Source organism: Apium graveolens, chromosome 11, assembly GCF_009905375.1.
Source record: "Apium graveolens cultivar Ventura chromosome 11, ASM990537v1, whole genome shotgun sequence".
Classification (NCBI taxonomy): Eukaryota; Viridiplantae; Streptophyta; class Magnoliopsida; order Apiales; family Apiaceae; genus Apium; species Apium graveolens.
Genome location: NC_133657.1, coordinates 27,278,368 through 27,296,878, shown reverse-complemented (window position 1 = coordinate 27,296,878; position 18,511 = coordinate 27,278,368). Strand labels below are relative to the sequence as shown.

General features: G+C 33.0%; 2 protein-coding genes across 5 annotated transcripts; one reads left to right on the top strand and one right to left on the bottom strand.

The window, feature by feature from the left end:
• The first annotated feature begins 4,228 nt into the window (after window positions 1–4,228).
• LOC141698668 (ribose-phosphate pyrophosphokinase 4) lies at window positions 4,229–8,325 on the top strand. The gene is made up of 7 exons (XM_074503441.1): window positions 4,229–4,449; window positions 5,195–5,510; window positions 5,941–6,036; window positions 6,178–6,246; window positions 6,332–6,460; window positions 7,780–7,879; window positions 7,973–8,325. The coding sequence occupies exons 1-7, from the start codon at window positions 4,331–4,333 to the stop codon at window positions 8,104–8,106; spliced, it is 963 nt and encodes a 320-aa protein (XP_074359542.1). The 5' UTR covers window positions 4,229–4,330; the 3' UTR covers window positions 8,107–8,325.
• Window positions 8,326–11,378: 3,053 nt separating this feature from the next.
• On the bottom strand, window positions 11,379–18,200 carry LOC141697411 (protein MEI2-like 2). 4 transcript variants are annotated; one of them, XM_074501785.1, is made up of 13 exons: window positions 17,734–18,200; window positions 16,298–16,360; window positions 16,059–16,199; window positions 15,531–15,982; window positions 15,184–15,342; window positions 14,986–15,102; window positions 14,714–14,865; window positions 14,480–14,568; window positions 13,452–14,370; window positions 13,255–13,339; window positions 13,100–13,168; window positions 12,643–12,822; window positions 11,379–12,043 (listed from the first exon to the last, which is right to left on the bottom strand). In XM_074501785.1, exons 2-13 carry the CDS (start codon window positions 16,326–16,328, stop codon window positions 11,924–11,926), a joined length of 2,514 nt encoding a protein of 837 aa, XP_074357886.1. In that variant the 5' UTR covers window positions 16,329–16,360; window positions 17,734–18,200; the 3' UTR covers window positions 11,379–11,923. The 4 variants fall into 4 exon arrangements, with proteins under 4 accessions (XP_074357886.1, XP_074357887.1, XP_074357889.1 ...); XM_074501786.1 differs by having other exon boundaries at window positions 17,788–18,200; XM_074501788.1 differs by having other exon boundaries at window positions 17,844–18,200.
• Window positions 18,201–18,511: the final 311 nt, after the last annotated feature.

Sequence of the window (18,511 nt, the reverse complement as noted above, 5' to 3'; positions counted from 1 at the left end):
TAAGAATCGAGTTCCTGTATACAGATTCACATTGCACTACGTTCTAGTGATGATTGTTCAGCTAATCATCTTCCGAGTTCTAAATATAATCATTTTGTTTGTTTTGTAAACAATTTAGATAATAGAAAAAACTGCTATTTATTTCTTTGTTCATAATCTATTACTGCTGCAAGTGGTGAGTGGTAGATACTGATTTTGTGCAACATAGACTACATAGTTTATTATCCGAGGATGTTCTTTTCCCTCTATTATTTCAGGTGAAGCTTTGGTTGAGATTTTAAAGAGTTTGAACGACTCGAGTAATCAAATAAAAGACTGGAACTACTATTTCGTTAAGCCCTCCCCCTAGCTGGTCTCATGTTACGTGTAGAGATGAACACGTCATTTATCTGTACATTTATGATTAATGCTGTTCTTTATTACTCATAATAACTATTTGAAGAGTGATTTTTCAGCAGTAGGATTGATGTTTATATGTATATATTCAAATATTTCAGTAAACCTAGACGGTGATGATTACTTTTATAAATATAATATACATCACTTCTATAAATAAAACGATGATGTTGAAAATAGGTATAGACAGAAGGCAAAAATGATGTCTAAACAATACATATAAATCAGTTTTAAAATAATAAAATCGATGTCTTTATACACATAGACATCGTCCAAAACCGAAGTCTAACATCTTAATCAATATCATTTTTTTATAAACAAAATCGATGTCTATATAGAAAAAGACATCGCCTAAATTTGATGTCTAAGATGCAATAACACATAGGTTTTGTTTTTAAAAAAACGATGTCTTTAAGTCAATAGACATCGCCCAAAAACGATGTCTAATATATCTTTGGACATTAGTTTTTTTTTAAAAAAACCGATGTCTAACAGCTTAAAGACATCGTTTTTAGGCGATGTTTAAGGTATTCTTAGACATCAAAACTGATTTAAAAATTGATGTCTAAACTTTTTTTTGTTGTGTTATCAATTGTTCAATGGCTTATACTTGATGTAATTATCACATAAAAATAATATAGTTTAACACATTTTGTAAAAAATAGGATCTCAGACATCAGAAAATTGCTAAAAACTGATGTGCATGTTAGTACAGACATCGGTTTTTGGCCGATATCTAGAATAGACATCGGCGACTAAGACATCGGTCAAAAAATACAAAGATATCGGCCAAAAACTGATGTCTATTAACTTTTTTCTTGTAGTGTTTATTCGAAATAGAAAAGAAAAATAAGTTGTCACTAACATATTCAAAATAAAAGAGAAAAATAAATTTAACAACTATATATAATTGAAGATTCTTCGAATATGTTTGATATTTATACAATTTTCTGCATGCAAAGAATCGGAAAGACCCAGGGTCATGGGACTTAAAAGGGGCAATAGACCCTCGATATATAAAACTTTAAAATTATTTATCGTAACCCTCCTTTTTTATTTAATTTTGGAGGACGTTGGCTCTTGAGTGTATATAAAGATATCTAATACAATATTCTTTATTTGTAGAGGTTTGCATATTTTTATTTTTTCAATATTTAAATATTTTTTCTTTAAATTATAATAATATTTATTAGTATTGTATTTTCGGGAAAATGGCTTAAACTAAATTTTATCTAAATTATAATATTTTTTATTTCTATTATGTTTGACCGGGGGCGGATCAAACTAAATCTTATCTAAATTTTAATATTTTTTTCTTTAATATGTGTTTGACGGGTAGGCGGCATAAAATAAATTTTATCTAAATTTTATTAATTTTTTCATTAATATTGTGTTTGACGGAAGGGCGGCTCAAACTAATTATTATCTAAATCATAATAAATTTTTAATAGTATTGTGTTTGATGGGTGTAATGTCCGTAAAATTCCGAGTAAATAATTTATCATACGGTTTATTTTATAACCTACTGCGTTAACTGAATTTATCGGAATGATGGTTATATTTTTTTAAGCCTAGGGAAAAGAGAGAGATTTTTTATTTGAAAGTAGTGGGAACTATTATTTTAACAAAATATTATGAATTTCCTACAGATTAATTTCTTTCCGCTATTGAGTAATTTTAAAAATTTATCGAGAGAATGTAAATAGTTGAATGATTTCGATTTCCATTACGGAGAATTTTATTTGTTATCTTTTAGCATTATGTATCGAATAACATTATATATCGAATAAATATTATTAATATTATTATTTTTAAAAAACTTTTGAACAAGTATTATATTTATATATATATAATTTAATTTATTATTATTATTATTATTATTATCCAAATAGGGTATTATGAAAAGATTTTTTTTATTTTGAAATTTTATGAGAAAAGATGTACTTTTGATTATTAAAATTATAAAATGAAGTGAAAAATAAATATTTGGTTATTTATGATTTTAGTAATTTAATTAAGTCTAGTTAATTCAAGAGAGAACTACAAGTTTATAAATTAATATTTTAACTAAGATAATCATGGTTAGTTGGTTGGTTAGTTAGTTAGATTACATTTACCTTTATCTAAACCGTAATTGCATTCCCAACTTCTACACATGAAGTTCATTAATATAAAGAAATTATAGATAGTTTTATATATGGGTTTGTCTAATGTGTGTTCATGGGCACATGCTAAGTATTAAAACTTATAAAATTTGGAGTGTTTTGATTGATGTATTTATTGTAAATGCATTAGGTCCACCATTATTAAGAAGTGTTGGTCAATAAAAACAAGTTAAAATTATATAAATTTGTGTTTAGTGTGTGCATATGGGCACACGACAGAAAACTGTTTGTATATATATAAAAAAGAGAGAGAGAAAATTAGTGAGAGAGTAATCAACTAATAATTTGGGTACAAAATCAAAGGTACATGTGGATTATTGGTGAAAATTATTAAAGAGAATTAAGGGGTCGTTTGGTTCAAGACATGATATCTAGTTAGAATCAGGAATCAGGTTAAGGCACGTACGAGGTATCATATCTGATATGATGTGTTTGGTTGAGTGCTGAAATGAATATTTTTAATTTAAAATATTTTAAGTCAATAATTTTAATTTAATTAAATATATTATTTTATTATTATTTTAATATATTTTTAGTATATATATTTTGATATTAAACAATTACATTTAAATGCTTAAATAGAAATTAAAGTAATAGTTATAAGATTGATTCCCAACCGCCCTCTCATGCCCACCTCCTAAAAACCCATATTTTTGAGGTTTGAGTAATGGGTATTAAACGTTTTTTCTCCAGAACAAAACACAAATTATGGGGTTAAAATGATTGAAACCCATATCTGATTCCGGAATTTGGCAAACCAAAGAACGAATAAAAGGATATCAAGTGAGCATAAATTTGGGTTTTGATCATCATCTCTACTCTCAAAATAATGATCTTATGATCATTTTCCTAATTAATTAAATTATTTAGAGCCTCTTAAATTAGATTCTCCTCTCCTAAAATTAAATTTCTCCTATATTATGTATTTCTAATTTTTTCTTTTAATTTTTAGTCGATGAAATATTATTAAGAAAATATCTAAAAATATATTTTCACAATATATTTTAAAATTATTATATTATTATATTATACTTATTTAGAGGAGAATATGAGGGCGGTGATGTGGCGCCTTTTATATTATTTCAATTTATTTTTGTAATTTTCACAATTTTTTATATTATTAAGTAGAAAAAATATTAAATTAATTATTGACTAATAAATAATATAATTTTATAATATTAGATTTGTGAATGATGAAAATTCGACTCATTGAAGTAAATATTTTTAACGAGAAAACGGTTTTTTAAAATTTATTTTATTTATTTATTATTCATAATTTCAAAATAACCAAGATAACATAAAATTTATCAAATATAAGGAAAATTTAATACTATTTTAAAATGCCGTAGCGAAGCATTTGTTAATAAAATAGTATTTTAAAAAGTTAATGGAGCTTTAGTTGCTGAAAACCCAGAAATACTAGTAAGAAAAATAAAGAAGTAGAGCTCGTATATGAATAAAAATATCGAATATTTTGAAGTTTATCTAGAATAATATTATTATTCGTGTAAAATGAAAAACGTAGAATAATGGTTTTTGAGCAAAGAAAAGAAGTTAAATGAGATAAAAAAGTGAGTGGCTTGGCCTTGGACTAAAAAAGAAATAAATGATGGGCCATACCAGTAAGTCAAAAACTTCAGTTCCAGCTCAACTTAACCATAGTTACGAACCCCCTCAATACACACATATATAACACTTGGCGGCAAAACCCTTTATAACCGCCGCCGCAGTAGCGAGAGAGAGAGAGAGAGAGCGAGAGAGAGAGAGATATGAGCATCCAGGCTAAGAAGAAGCAGGTTCTACTTTTTTACTGCTTGGAATCAGAAGATTTAGCTCGTAAAATAGCTTCACAATCTGAACTCATTCACCTTCAGTCAATTAATTGGAGGTTCAGTCTAATTTATATCTTTGTTTCTGTACAATTTATACAATATATATTTCTTTCCCCTTGATTTCTAACTTTGTTTTTTTCCTTAATATGTTTTTTCTTCTTTGATTAAATTATAGTTTTATTTTACTTTTCTTGCTACATTTGAAGTGCCTATTGTAGCCAACCTCTGTGTCTGCTAATAGTGGAGATGTTTTATTTGGACACCTTTGAAATCTTGATGCTACCATTTATGTAAAGTTGTCGTCTTTCTGTTTTGGAGGATTGAATTAGGAGGAATTGTAAAAAAGTGCATTGGAAATATGAATAATGTCTAGGAAATTAGATTCTTGATTGAGGCTTCTAGCCCCCCGATAAAACCCTACTTGCGTTTCACAATTGAGCAATGAGAAATGGTATATCTTGTTTTAAGATCAAAAGGGTGAGCTTTTTTTGTTTTCTTCATTTCAGTGTATTAGTGATTTGCACACTACTGCGTACTTCCCCGAGCCTCTGATTTGTATGGGATGCAATTTGAATTAGCTATTAGCTTGCCTAAAGCAAGACTCTTTTTGTTCAATTCCATTTAAACTGTTACGATTCCATTTGTTGTCTTCTTGCATCTTTTGTTCCGATTTTTTGATGTCGTCTCATGATATATTATTATTTAGTTATCTTTAATAATGATCAGCCTTTCGTTCTTATCTTTTTTTCTAGTGTAAACAATAGTTATGATCTTCATATGTATTTTTTGTAAATGTATCAGGAGTTTCGATGATGGATTCCCTAACCTATTCATAAACAATGCACATGAAATCCGCGGGGAGCATGTTGCGTTCCTAGCATCTTTCAGTTCTCCGGGTGTTATATTTGAACAGCTCTCTGTCATATTTGCACTTCCCAGGCTATTTGTTGCGTCTTTCACACTGGTATTACCATTTTTTCCTACTGGTTCCTTTGAGAGGATGGAAGAAGAGGGAGACGTAGCGACTGCATTCACTATGGCAAGAATTTTATCCAATATTCCAATATCAAGAGGAGGCCCAACTAGTTTGGTTATATATGACATACATGCTTTGCAGGTTGGTATCTTTGCATTTCTTCTAAATACATGTAATATGTAAGGCACATGTTTAAATTAGGATGTTTTCCATGTTGGGAGTATCTTGGTCTGCTCAAGTGGTCAAGAATGATAAGTTTATTGTGGCCATCAACTGCTTTTTTTTAGTTTCTACATGTACGATTATGAGCTTTTATCTTCACATGTAACTTGCATACATTTGCTCAAGTGACTGAATTATTGATTATCTGTTTTAATTTCATTCTATACATAGCCTTTTCTATTATTGTTAAACAGAGCAGTCTTTAGGAAAGAAAACTTGCAGTATTTGTTATCCATTCTATTTTTAGAAGCTCAAAGCATCCCCTTCTAAAGTTTTACACTCTTTCTCATTTCAGATTGTGATTAGTGTTTACCAAGATAATCACTTGTTTCTAACTAAAATTTTGTAGGAAAGGTTTTACTTTGGTGACCATGTTTTGCCTTGTTTTGAAACTGGCATTCCTTTGTTGAAGCAACGGCTTCACCAGCTCTCAGATTCAGATAATGTGAGTATTAAGCCTAAACTCACAGTACTGACTTTCTGTCAAAAATCTTTCAGTAATTCCTGTGAATTTTACTGTGAATGTAAAGCATGTATCTGTCTAGTTTCTTTCACCATCGATGACAATCTATTTCATTTTCTCCAGATAGTTGTGGCCTTTCCAGATGATGGAGCGTGGAAGCGATTTCACAAACAATTAGATCACTTTCCGATGGTTAGTGAATTCCTCTGAATTTAAGCATGCTCACTTATGTTATTCATTTCATCTGTTTAAACTGTTAGATGTTGTTTGATGGCAGGTAGTTTGTGCAAAGGTGCGTGAAGGAGATCAGCGAATTGTTCGGCTGAAAGAGGGTAATCCTGCTGGTTGTCATGTAGTCATTGTTGATGATCTGGTGCAGTCAGGAGGTACACTAATTGAGTGCCAGGTAATTCTTTTATTTCTGAATTAGCTTTAGTAATATGCAGTTATTTACCATTTAATGTTCCATTCATTACTAGTTGGTAACCCGTGCGAAGCACGGGCCCGAAGTTTAAAATAATAGTATCACATTATTATTTGCATAAAAATGAAACTTATAATCCGTGCAAAATACAGATCTAAATATAATATATAAAATGCTGTTAAAATATATAGTTAAAAAAATTGAAATTAAGTGTAACTCTAAAATTTCACTGAATAGTTAGAGTTATGGATGCACCTAATTATTTACTTATATAAATATGACATGTTAACTTACTAATACGATTATTTTAAAGTAAACCGACGCTTGGATGTTTAACAAAAAATAAAAATTGAAGGGAAATAAAACTTACTTAATTTTTGTCGGTTGAGATTTTATTACATAAAATTTTAAAAATAGTATAATTTTCTAGTGTGTACCAAGATTTAGGACCTAAGCATGGTTTCCTTATTAGTATAGATAGTTGATAACCCGTGCGACATACGGCCCGAGATTAAATATATCGAATTAATATTTGTAGAGAATTATTCATAATCCGGGCGAAATACGAAATAAAATTAATAAATTAATATCAATATTAAATTGGTACTTGCAAAAAATAGTTATCTGGTTAAAATGAATCAAATCAGTTATGAAATTTTCCACTATAATTCTAGTTTTGCATTGTTTTACTTGATTTTATATGTTACTAAATTCATTTGCTATTACTTAATTATTTTTAAAATAATACTATAGAAAATAAAGTTTACAGAGAATATAAGTCAATTCGTGTTAATAATTTATTTAGTAGTTTGTAGTTTTTCTAAAATTAAAAATAAATATAAGTTATTTTACTTAATTTAACATAACTTAATAAATTTTTAATATAATTTACAAATCGTTTAAAAATATTTTTATTTTATAATGTAAATAGACGATTGGATGAATACTAACTAAAAATAAAATAAAGTTTATTGAAAATAGAAGTCGATTTGTATTAAAAAACAAAGTTTATTGAGAATAAAAGTCAACTTATGTCAGGTAAGTACCAAAATTTGGTATTTTGGTACTTTGATACTTTTAGCACCAAATTATACATAGTTTCGCTTATTAATAAAGAGTATAGATGATATATTTAAAGTCGCGTCTTCTTTACATGTTTATGTTTCGTTGGCTTCATAATCATTATACCAACATTATGTTAAATGATGCCAAAATTGCTAAAGAGCATGTAAGAACTAAGGTGCTGCTGGTTCTTGTTATGGATGAGATCCTAATTAATATTTTATCTGTCACTCGGCCAGAAAGTTTTGGCAGCTCATGGTGCAACAAAGGTGAGTGCTTATGTCACCCATGCCGTGTTTCCGAATCGCTCGTGGGGAAGATTTATTCACAAGAATTGTGGTAACTACCTAGCTAATGATTTTAAAGTCCTCCATTTTAATATACTTGTACATGCCTTATTCTGATCTCCCATTCACTGCCAATGTCACCTAGAAAACTCCGAGAGAGCCTTTGCCTACTTCTGGATCACTGATTCATGCCCCCGCACAGTTAAGGCGATAGCTAACGAAGCTCCTTTTGAAGTATTGAGCCTCGCAGGCTCTATTGCAGATGCTCTTCAAATCTGAATTACCCCAATGGATATATGCATATGATATGCTGAAAATGGCATATCGTAATAACTTTGTATTATTTATCTTTCGAAAAGACAGGTAAAAAGAAACAGGGTTGTGCTCGGGGGCAATCATTATCTGAACTAAACCCCGGTTGACGAGTATGTATCATATGTTACTAATTGTAGATTTGTCTAGACGATGAAGAGAATCTAATCCATTTGCTTTGGATTTTATGGTGTTGGTATCTAAATTAACTGTATATATTTTTATCTATCGAAATGCTAGTAATTATAAGCGTTTTCAATACAAATAATGAAGAGGCGGAGATAAAATCAGCTATATAAGTTATATCAGTTACAAATGAAAGCAGTTAAGGTGAGCGTCGTGCTGTTTTTTTCTCAAACCGCAAATCAAACCGCATATGCGGTTTGATCAAATTTTCAAACTGTACCTGTACCGTGTACCCTTAAAAACTGCATAAACCATATCACCGCATAAATCACACCACGGAAATGCGGTGCAGTTTACACTTTAATAATTTGAAAGATTTAAATAAAATACAAAATCTAAATTCAATCAAATTTCCTAATAATATAAGACAAATTCGCCAATATTTTTCAATAATACAAATTAGATATTACACACCGGAAAATTTAACCTTTTTAGGAATTCAATTACAAAATAAAAATAACTTAAAAATGTAAAGCAAAAGACATAAATAGAAGCTCCAAAATTTGATCATGAATTCTTATTAAGTTTGACAAAATAAATTTGTAAACAATGATCATGAATCGAGTTTAAGGCTAACTATTATAATCCCATAAGAAATAGTAGGATGTAATGTAATCTTGGTACTTGTGGTCTGTGGGAAGTGCTTGTGCGGCTGAAGAGCAAACAATAACCTAATTAAGTATTGGACTGTAAATATTTAGTGGGATGACTCGATAGGAATATAAGTATATTATATTTATTTATTTATTTATTACATATTAAATATTGCGGTGCGGTTTGAATCACATTTCAGAAATTTAAAATCACAACCCACAACCCACACCGCACCGCGCGGTTTATTAAAAATTCAAATCGCAACCGCACCACGAAAATTGAAAATCACATTTTACGGTGTGGATTGATGCGATACGAGCAATTTTTGCGATTTGTACGGTTTATGCGATTTTCATCTCACCCCTAAAAGCAGCTACACGAGCAGTATGATAAGATGCAGTAGTAACATATATGTAAGAGGCCGGTTTGACGACTCAATTCATCTTGGACGTGGAATGGATTATGTTGCTTGAATGTGATTGGCTAAAGCTTGATTTTGCATTTCTTACTGTTTAATATAACTTACATGGTAATTAAAATTTTCCGTAAACTTCCCATTCAATGTGTCAATTCTGTGTAGAAAAATGTATATGTCCTTTTTGTTTCTATTTTTTTTAATGCTTAAAATAGAAGATATATGTATACAGTTTGCATCAGTGATGTAACGTTAAAATCTCTCCATGATAGTAAGATTGAATAGTCATTCTTTTTATGTTATTTCTTACTTGCATTGATATTATCTCAAAAATATTTGTTCAATTTAATCTATTCTTAGCAAATAGTTAATAAATTATAATTTTGATTTTCAAAATCCGTAACCATCATGCAACAAATTTGCGTCATTTTCTTCTGAAAGCAGTAGCCCTAGCCTAGCCTCCATGCCAACTTTTCGCTAGAGTTTGTCGTTTTTCCCTTTTGGTATTATGAATTAACAGACAAACCAAAGATTTTGTTAATAATTTTGCTTTAATACTAGCCTTTCGGCAGTGGGTTTGACTTTGTGTTAGTGTACTTTACAGTGGATGTATACTGTGATCATCTTTTTAAAAATTATGTATTCATTGGTAACATCTCTGTGTCATGTAGCGGAGATTTGAGACTTTTATTCATATAAAATATTATTATTATGTATACCAACAAATCATGATCTTTTGAGGGCCTGTTGTGAGTTGAAAAAAGACTCGGGATTTCATCCGGGTTGTCATATCTAGTATCAGACGTTATTATCCCACAATGGTTAGAGAGGTACGATCTTGGTCCTATGGGCTGTCTGTTCGGGCATTTTTGTTAGTCGGGATGAACGTATTTCTGTCAGTGTCCTGATAATAAGGCTTCCATTTGAGTCCGGTGTAGGTGCATTTACTGAAAACCTTAAGAAAGATGCTCCTGAACGTGTAGCCTTTTTAGACGTCCCTGCTCTGGACGACATCGCCATGGCAGAGGTCATGTCGTTGCCACGGAGGTCACTTGAGGTGCTGCTTTTCTTTCCCTCATGTCTCATCTCCAATCTCTTAAGGATGTAGAATACCAGGATATATGCATGTACAAGGATTTGGATGTTGAGCTCTCTGTCTGGGGTTTGTTAACCAAGTTCCTGCTAAGGGTTTTGCCTTGGATGATGCTAACTAAGGATGGGTCTGCCTTGGTCATAGCCACAGTCAGAAGAGGAGACCAAGGCTATTTTGATCAACACGGTGTGGGAACTGGAATCTCATGCTATTAAATCCTTTGCTAATGATGAAACAACCCCTCTTATATACCATGTAGGCCCCATAATTAAATTTAAGAGGGGCGAGGAAGTAATCCATAGTAAAACCTCAGAAGAGGCCATTATGAACTGGCTGGACAGCCAACCACCTTCCTCTGGTTGTGTATCTGTGCTTTGGGAGCACTGGAGGCTTTCACGTACAACAGGTAAGAGAGATAGCACATGCAGAGATCAAAAATGGATTACCGAAAAGACATCGTTGCTAACACCGAATCAACAGAAGTAGTCGCTGCAGATGAGATAGAAAGGGGTCTAAGATGTCCGATGGATGGAGGAAGTGAAATGAGAAAGAAAATGGAAGTATTGAGAGCCACATGCAGAAAAGCCACTGCATTGGGGGGCTCATCTTACACTTCACTTGGACAGTTTATCCTGGATGTCACGGATAACATCCGGGAAGGAGCTCTTAATTGAATGAATAATACTCATTGGAGCATATAGAATACAGAGCTCTCAACTACAAGTATTAATCAAGCCCCCAACAGAATGTAGCACTCGAATATTCACTTGTACGGTGTTCATTGGTTCTTTTTTGCAGGGGAAAATTGCAGGCACTGGGCTCTTTATAATCCCTTCTTCCATGTTAGAACCATTGTAATCCATGAAAAAAATAGCATTATTAACTACTAAACTCTTGATATATTCATAAATTAGTGAAGTCCTCGACTCGCAAACGGGATCTAGGAGTGAATTACACCATCAATAAAATATACCTACTTGGTTACTTATACAAGTCCATTAGTTTCATCTGGTACATAACAAAAGAACATGCATCCAGCATCCTGGGTCTGTTTCCCTTTCTTCTATACACTTCAAAAAACATCCCCATTGTTATATTACAATAATGTACATAAACATGTCTTATTTATTTATTTACATAGAAAATCCCATCAGCAACTAAAGAGAACAGCGTTACTTGAAAAACTAAGGAAATTATAGGAAGATCATCCACAAGCTGTGGCTAACGTATTGAACCCTTCAGCTGGATGCGCCAAAATATCCTTCTGCATTGTTGATTGTCAAATTGTTGCCTTCAAATTAAAATGCTTCCTTCGCCAGTTCTCTTTGCTGCCTCCTGTTAACTGTAAAGTACCCCTAAAAAACGGATACTGCGTAGCACATGTACTTAGATGCACTTCTTCATTTCTATCTCTATTTTTTTTCCTTGATTTGTACAATGCAATTGTTAGCACTCATAACCATCACCTACGAATGCCAGCTACATTCATCACATGTTCAGCTCAGATAAGGGTTTTTGTCCTCGGGACTACTTGTAGGGCTTTCTAAGGAATCCCCCGAATAAGATCCATCTGGTTGACGAATGCATATGTTCAAATTGTTGTAGGGAAATGGTTCCTGGATGATTCAAAATATATACTTTTAAATAGACTAAGCAGTATGGATCAAAACTATAAAAAACGCAATCCGTATTTATTATTTTCAAATTTAATATAATATCACGGTGTAGAAAAGACTTTAAACTCAACATTTAGTTTTTATCTTCTAAAATCATCATCAAAATGTTTGTATTTCCAAGTATGTCTGTTCAATTTTTTCATAATCAGCTATTAAGTTAGGCAGGAATCAGGCAGCACAAAGCACCAAGTCTACTTACTCAGTCTTAGGATGGGGAAGGGAGATTACTATTAGTCTGTTGGCAGTATTATTTTAAGGGTGCGCCTCTGAATAATATATGTACAAGTCTACAAACATTGCATAGTAAGTACACACCCTTTTGTAGGATAATAATGCACTAGGATACCTAAACATATATCCGACATACAATTTGCTCTTTAAGTTAAGGATGTAAGATTAAGTATCTTTATGCAGGTGACAGATGCAGCCAATACAAATGTCTATGGGGATGATATAAAACTGAAGTACATGGTTCCCAGTGTACAAAGTTGACAAATTAGTAGAAGTTCAGAAGAAGACATTCAACTTAATTTTGTTACCTTGTCACCAAAACTTTGGCCCTCGGATTGGAAAAGGATAGGCCTGCATCGCTTATCTTCATTCATTAGATTAGAATTCTGGAAATGAGTAACAAGGGCTACCTTCCCCTGGATGCGTGCAAATGCTAATGAAGCAACTTTTTCACTATTAAACTTTTCCCATTTCTTTCCATCAAAGGCCTGCACAAGTTTTGAGTAAACAAGCTTTCCATAAAGAATACGGAAAACAACGATTGTAGCCTGCTGGTTTACTAAGTAAAACCCTAAATTTTCCGAATAGAATAAGCAAAAATTGCAGGAAATAAATTTTTGCGAGTTACATGATAGATATATAACACTAGCTAATTTAGTAAAAACAAAAATAAATCAACACTGGCTTGAAATCTTTTTTCTGAAGTAAAAATGTGTTGATAATGAACAACCTTGCAACAACAAAGCAAAGAATAGAAAACTCAACCTGATAGAAGGATATTATATGTGAAGGTGAAATCATGTTGATAAAGGCATAACCAACATTACATTTATTCTGCAGCCAAAGAAGAAAAATACCTATTAGTCATAAGCCATGTCCAGGGATGAAAATAATTTATTTGCATGGAAATTGCATGTTACCTTAAAATCAATTGGCAAGTATAGAAAATCGTAAGTACCACTGTGATTCTCATCAATAGCTAACAGCAACATTTTTGAAGTGTACCTTAAAGAAACAGCATGAAGCAAAAGTATAAAGTTTCAAAATATCAGGAACCATAAACTCATAAAGAATTATAGGACTTATAATATCACATTGATACTGATATTTGTCTTACTTATTGGGGATGTTTTTTATCATTAAGGTAGTCCTACGGTCTTCCCCACTTATGATCTTATCCAATTCAAGCTGATACTGTTTCTTGTTTTCTAACTGGTTCCCAGCATACTCGATCTGCCTTGCCCTAACCCTTTCAGCCAATCCATCATGTACAAGTCCGGTTCCTTGATATGGACCATTCCCAAAATATATAGGACCGGTCCTTGGAATTGACATCATCCTGGAGCTAGGAGAACCATTTTCAAACATGTTTCCAAGTGGAGCAATGCCAACACCCATACCTGCAAGCGGAACTGTGTTTGTAACATAGCTTCTGTTATTGCGATTAACACCTCCACCTCCATATGCCACTGGGCTCAGAAAGGATGTATCTGGCGACTCAGGTAAGTAGCTAAAGTGTCTTTCAAATGGAATGCCAGTTGGAGCAGATCCTACGTGATGATAATGTTGTGAACCAATACTAGTGCCTGGACAATTGGGAAAGAGATGGCCTTTCCCCTGTCCACTCGATGTAAACGAGAGCCCCGTGGATGAAGTTGGCCAGGCAGAAGTATTGCTGCTCCCAGAGTTAGTAGTGGGACTTCCCCAGAGAAACTGAGGACCGGAAAGAGTTCCAATGCCAGATGGTTTTGAACTGGAGTCACCAAAAGAGGACACGGGTCCTGGACTAGCACTTGATATTTTCTCAGGAAAAGAATGCGAATGCTGATAAGCCACCCCTTGCAGGGACCTTCCATGTTCTTTAGATTCTTTACCAATTGGAGCAATTTTTACAGGGTTGGAGAAACGAGCCGGAAGAATGGACGCCAATCCATGAATTTTCACCTGATTGCTATTTACAGGGCTCAGCGCTTCCCAACCTGGTGACAAATTAAATCCTTGAACCGAAACTGGACTGCCAAAGTGTGTCCAGTTACCTGTCATGATTACATGATTTTCATATAACCATTGGAAGATCATTTAGCTGTCAAAAACTTTTCCAACACATTATGACTTATTTAATGAAGACAATGCAGAGAGATTTACCTGGAGGAGAGCTCAATGGAGAACCAATTTGATTTCGAAATGTCCAGGTTTCATCTTGATCCAGCTCTTGACTTAACTGTTGCAGTAAACTAGAAGTAGAAGGCAAATTAATCACAAATTAATTTTAAATCATCAAACTATAGGGAATCTGAAAGAAATATCAATTTACGCTCCATTATAGTAGATTAAAAACGATACTTTTAAAGAATAATACAATGCTTTGATGATACATACTTCCGACGGGCCCCGCCAGGCCGGCTGGGTTCAAGCTTTATGCGTTTTCCGGCTATATCAATCCTATTCAATGCTTTAAGGGCTTCCTCCGCAGCTCTAACATCATAATACTCTATGAACTTATGGTGCCTCTTGTGGGGCGTTTCCCTGATCTGAAGTAGAAACACAAAATGGTTACAAATCAAGAAACGTGGTACAAAAAAAAAGGAGCATGTGTGTATCTTCAGTCGAACAAAAAAATTATAGAAAATAAATGATTTATTAGGTGTAACCTCTTTTACTTCCCCATAGGCCCCAAATATGTTGCGCAGGTCATCATTTGATACAGATGCATCCAAGTTGAAAACTACGAGAGTGCCCTGGTTAATATCCTTTTCAGATGGGTTATCCTGTATGCAACAAAAATAAAACAGAATTCAGTCTTATCAACTGTACCAAGGTAAGGCAATAAATTAGCCCATGGTACAAACCTTCGGAATTGAAAAATGAATGTCAAGTTTCCTGCGTCTCAAGGGCTTATTTTGAAGTGCACGCATAGCAGTTCTAGCAGCTCGGATGTCATAGTAGGATATCATCACAAAGCCCCTGTGCTTGCATGCAGTGTATAGGGTTCTGATATCTCCGTATTGCTGCAAAGAAATATAATTTGAATGAAATGATCATCCTACAAAATGATGGACTTTTTATGGATTTAAACAAAGCAAAATTTCTACAATTTGCATACAAAATATACCAAGTCCCTACAAAATTCAGATCGACGAAGTCAAAAATACTATTATGAGTACAAGAGGTAAAATATGCGGATTATTAGGAATACCTCGAAGAGGGACTTCAGCTCGGAATCCTCGACATTGCTATTAATATTACGAACGAATAGTGTCCTTGAAGGGTGTTCTCCATAAGGATGTTCACCAGCAACTGTCCCACAACCATTTGTAAGAGTGTGGTTACTAATGCTATTTGGAACACCATCAGACATGCTCAAACTTGAAACACCTGTCAGCAGGCTCTCTTGGAAGTCAAAATCCATTTCCATACCCCCTCCACTGTCAAAAAGTTCATCTTCCAAATCCTCCAGTTGTGTAGGCAAATCACTGAGATCAAAATCGTCCATTACCCCAGCTAAAAGCTCATCTTCATTTCCAGGAAGTAAGCTGCCAACTGCATTTGACTCAATAACTGAACTTTTACCTTCCACTCCAGGACGAATCTTGCTCAAGGGTGGAAATTCATCGTCAACAGATAGACCAGAATGTCCAATGCGATTTACTACAGGTAAAGACAAATTTCAATCATATTTTCAGTGATACTAGGCCTAAAATCTTAAACAAAAGCTCAAACATACACTTCTTATGTGAGAGGATGGGCAGGGAGCTAGAAAACAAGCTAGCATCAGTTGATGCATAATGCGCATCAGTACTGTGTGGGATATTCCATGCATTTCCTGCTTTCCTTGATACATCTACTGAGGGTATTATTGACGAGCCTAATGATAGAAATAATTCAAAGTCAATATAAGCATGTGGAAAGTGGAAATATTACCTACATCTGTAAAACAGAACAAAACATCATCTTTATAATTACCTGCGCTTGAATCTTTTGAGAACTTAGACATTTAATTATTTAGAACGATCCTTGTAGCATTACCTGAAATAATTTAAAAGATATGGTTTCACTTTATCATAAAATACAGAACACTGAATCCTGGTGAATAAAGATGAAAAACCAGAAAGCAACAAGGTGAGTCTGCATACCCCTCGTAACATAAAACAGTCAGAAAATAAGTGCAATTATCCAGCACTAAAAAATTGCAATAATACAATACAGCATATTCCCATGATATATAAGAAAGCCTTGGTCTGGTGAAACATAATTAACACAGAAATAGTGTGATAAGGTATATCAAGATTATTTGATCTTAAAACTGGGTGGATGATGGATGTCCTAGAAGGTTACATTAATGCCAAAATTTAGGGCAAGTAAATAAAGAAAAAAAATCAGAATTTTAAGATGTTTGAGTATTCTATACCGTTATATACAAGCAAAAGCTTACAAATTTATCGAAGACATTACTATTGCTTGGGAATGTGAGGAAAAACTAGCATGCAGAAATGCTACCACAAAAAATGTTCTAAAAGAGAACAGTACTTGGGTACAGCAGAAATTGTGTTGTTAAGGAGTCCCAATGATCCGACATACGAATTTGAGCTTACATGGTGCTTAACAATACTATAATAACAATAATATTACTGATGGATTCAGGTAGTAGAGAAGGGTGTTTTAGGTTGCTCATCAATACAAGTCCAACCATAACTCGTATATATCAAAAATCATCAGTCTTGTACAGGACTTGCCTATGATCAAGTACAAACTACCTACTTCGAAATCATTCTGGTAAGTAAATAATCATAAATCTCAAAGTATAACACACTACAAATCCTTTCCAACATAGTAACATAAACAAACAGATGCAGCTTTAATCTAAAACAGTCAAAGCACATACTATATGGACTTATGAACATGAAATTATATGTAAAGAGTAAAGTGAAGTCATAAAAGCTAAAAACATGCAACATGGCTTTACCTACTTTAAACCAACATCACCAATTACTAAATGTATAAATGAATAGCAAGAAACAAACAATTCCCTTGTGCCTTTTCAAGTGAAAAGATGAGGGTGCAAGTTGCAAATACAGTTAATACCTATATTAGCCCCCAACAACCTTAATAAAACACAAAGGATTCTATTAATAGACCCTCATCCAACACAAAAATTACTTCTGTTTGATTCACCTAAATTAACACAGGCCCATTTCTCAGAGTAGATACTCTAACTCTTAACGTTCTTGAAAAAAGGTCAAAACTGATCAAAACAAGAAAGAAAGACATAAAATTAAACATAAAAAATTAACCAATAAAAGCATCACACACACACACACTAAATTTAAAGTCAATACTAGCAAGAATTACATAAAATTAAGCTTATAAGTGATAACCAAAGAACTCAAAAGCCCTCTTACCATTTTTCTCAGACATGAACAAAAACACGCAGTAATCAAAATAAAGATGACAACCTTATAGAGAACCAAGAAGATAAAAACTTAATCAAGCCCGAAAAACGAGGACCCACCAAGTATTTTAGGAGAGTATCTTGAAAAAGGACGAAATATATATATATATATAGAGAGAGAGAGAGAGGTTTAGTGGAGATCAAGTAGATGAGTATTACAATAATTAAAGGGGGAGGAGAGCAGTTCCGTAGAAGCTTGGAAAATGATTTCTTCTACTCTTCTACTTCCTTCTCTCCCGCCGGGGGACTAGTGTGAGAGAGAGATTATGGATTAAAGAAAGAAATGGAAAGAGAGAGAGATTAATGAAAGAAAGAAAATGAAAACCCACAAACACCGTGGTCCATGATTGGAGGGGAAGTAAGTGATATCTTAAATAATTATGCATACGTATGTGTTTATGTTTATGTTTATGTTTATGTGCATATAATTAACTAGTTTAGTACAGCACAAGATAAAATATTCAACAAGATACTTTACTAGCAATACTAGTACTATTTGATTCTCTCACTAGAATTATTTATCTGGGTGGGGATGAGAGAGAAGGTATATAAATTTGATTTGGCGTCCGTTGACGCAACTTGTCTTGTCACAACAATTAATCTCTCCCTTCAAATGTTTTTCTAAAGGGAATAATCATCCGATTTTTAAGACACGTGGACACGATAAAAAATGACATGAAAAATACGGATATAAATTTTAGTTTTTGGTACACGAAACACGAATGTAC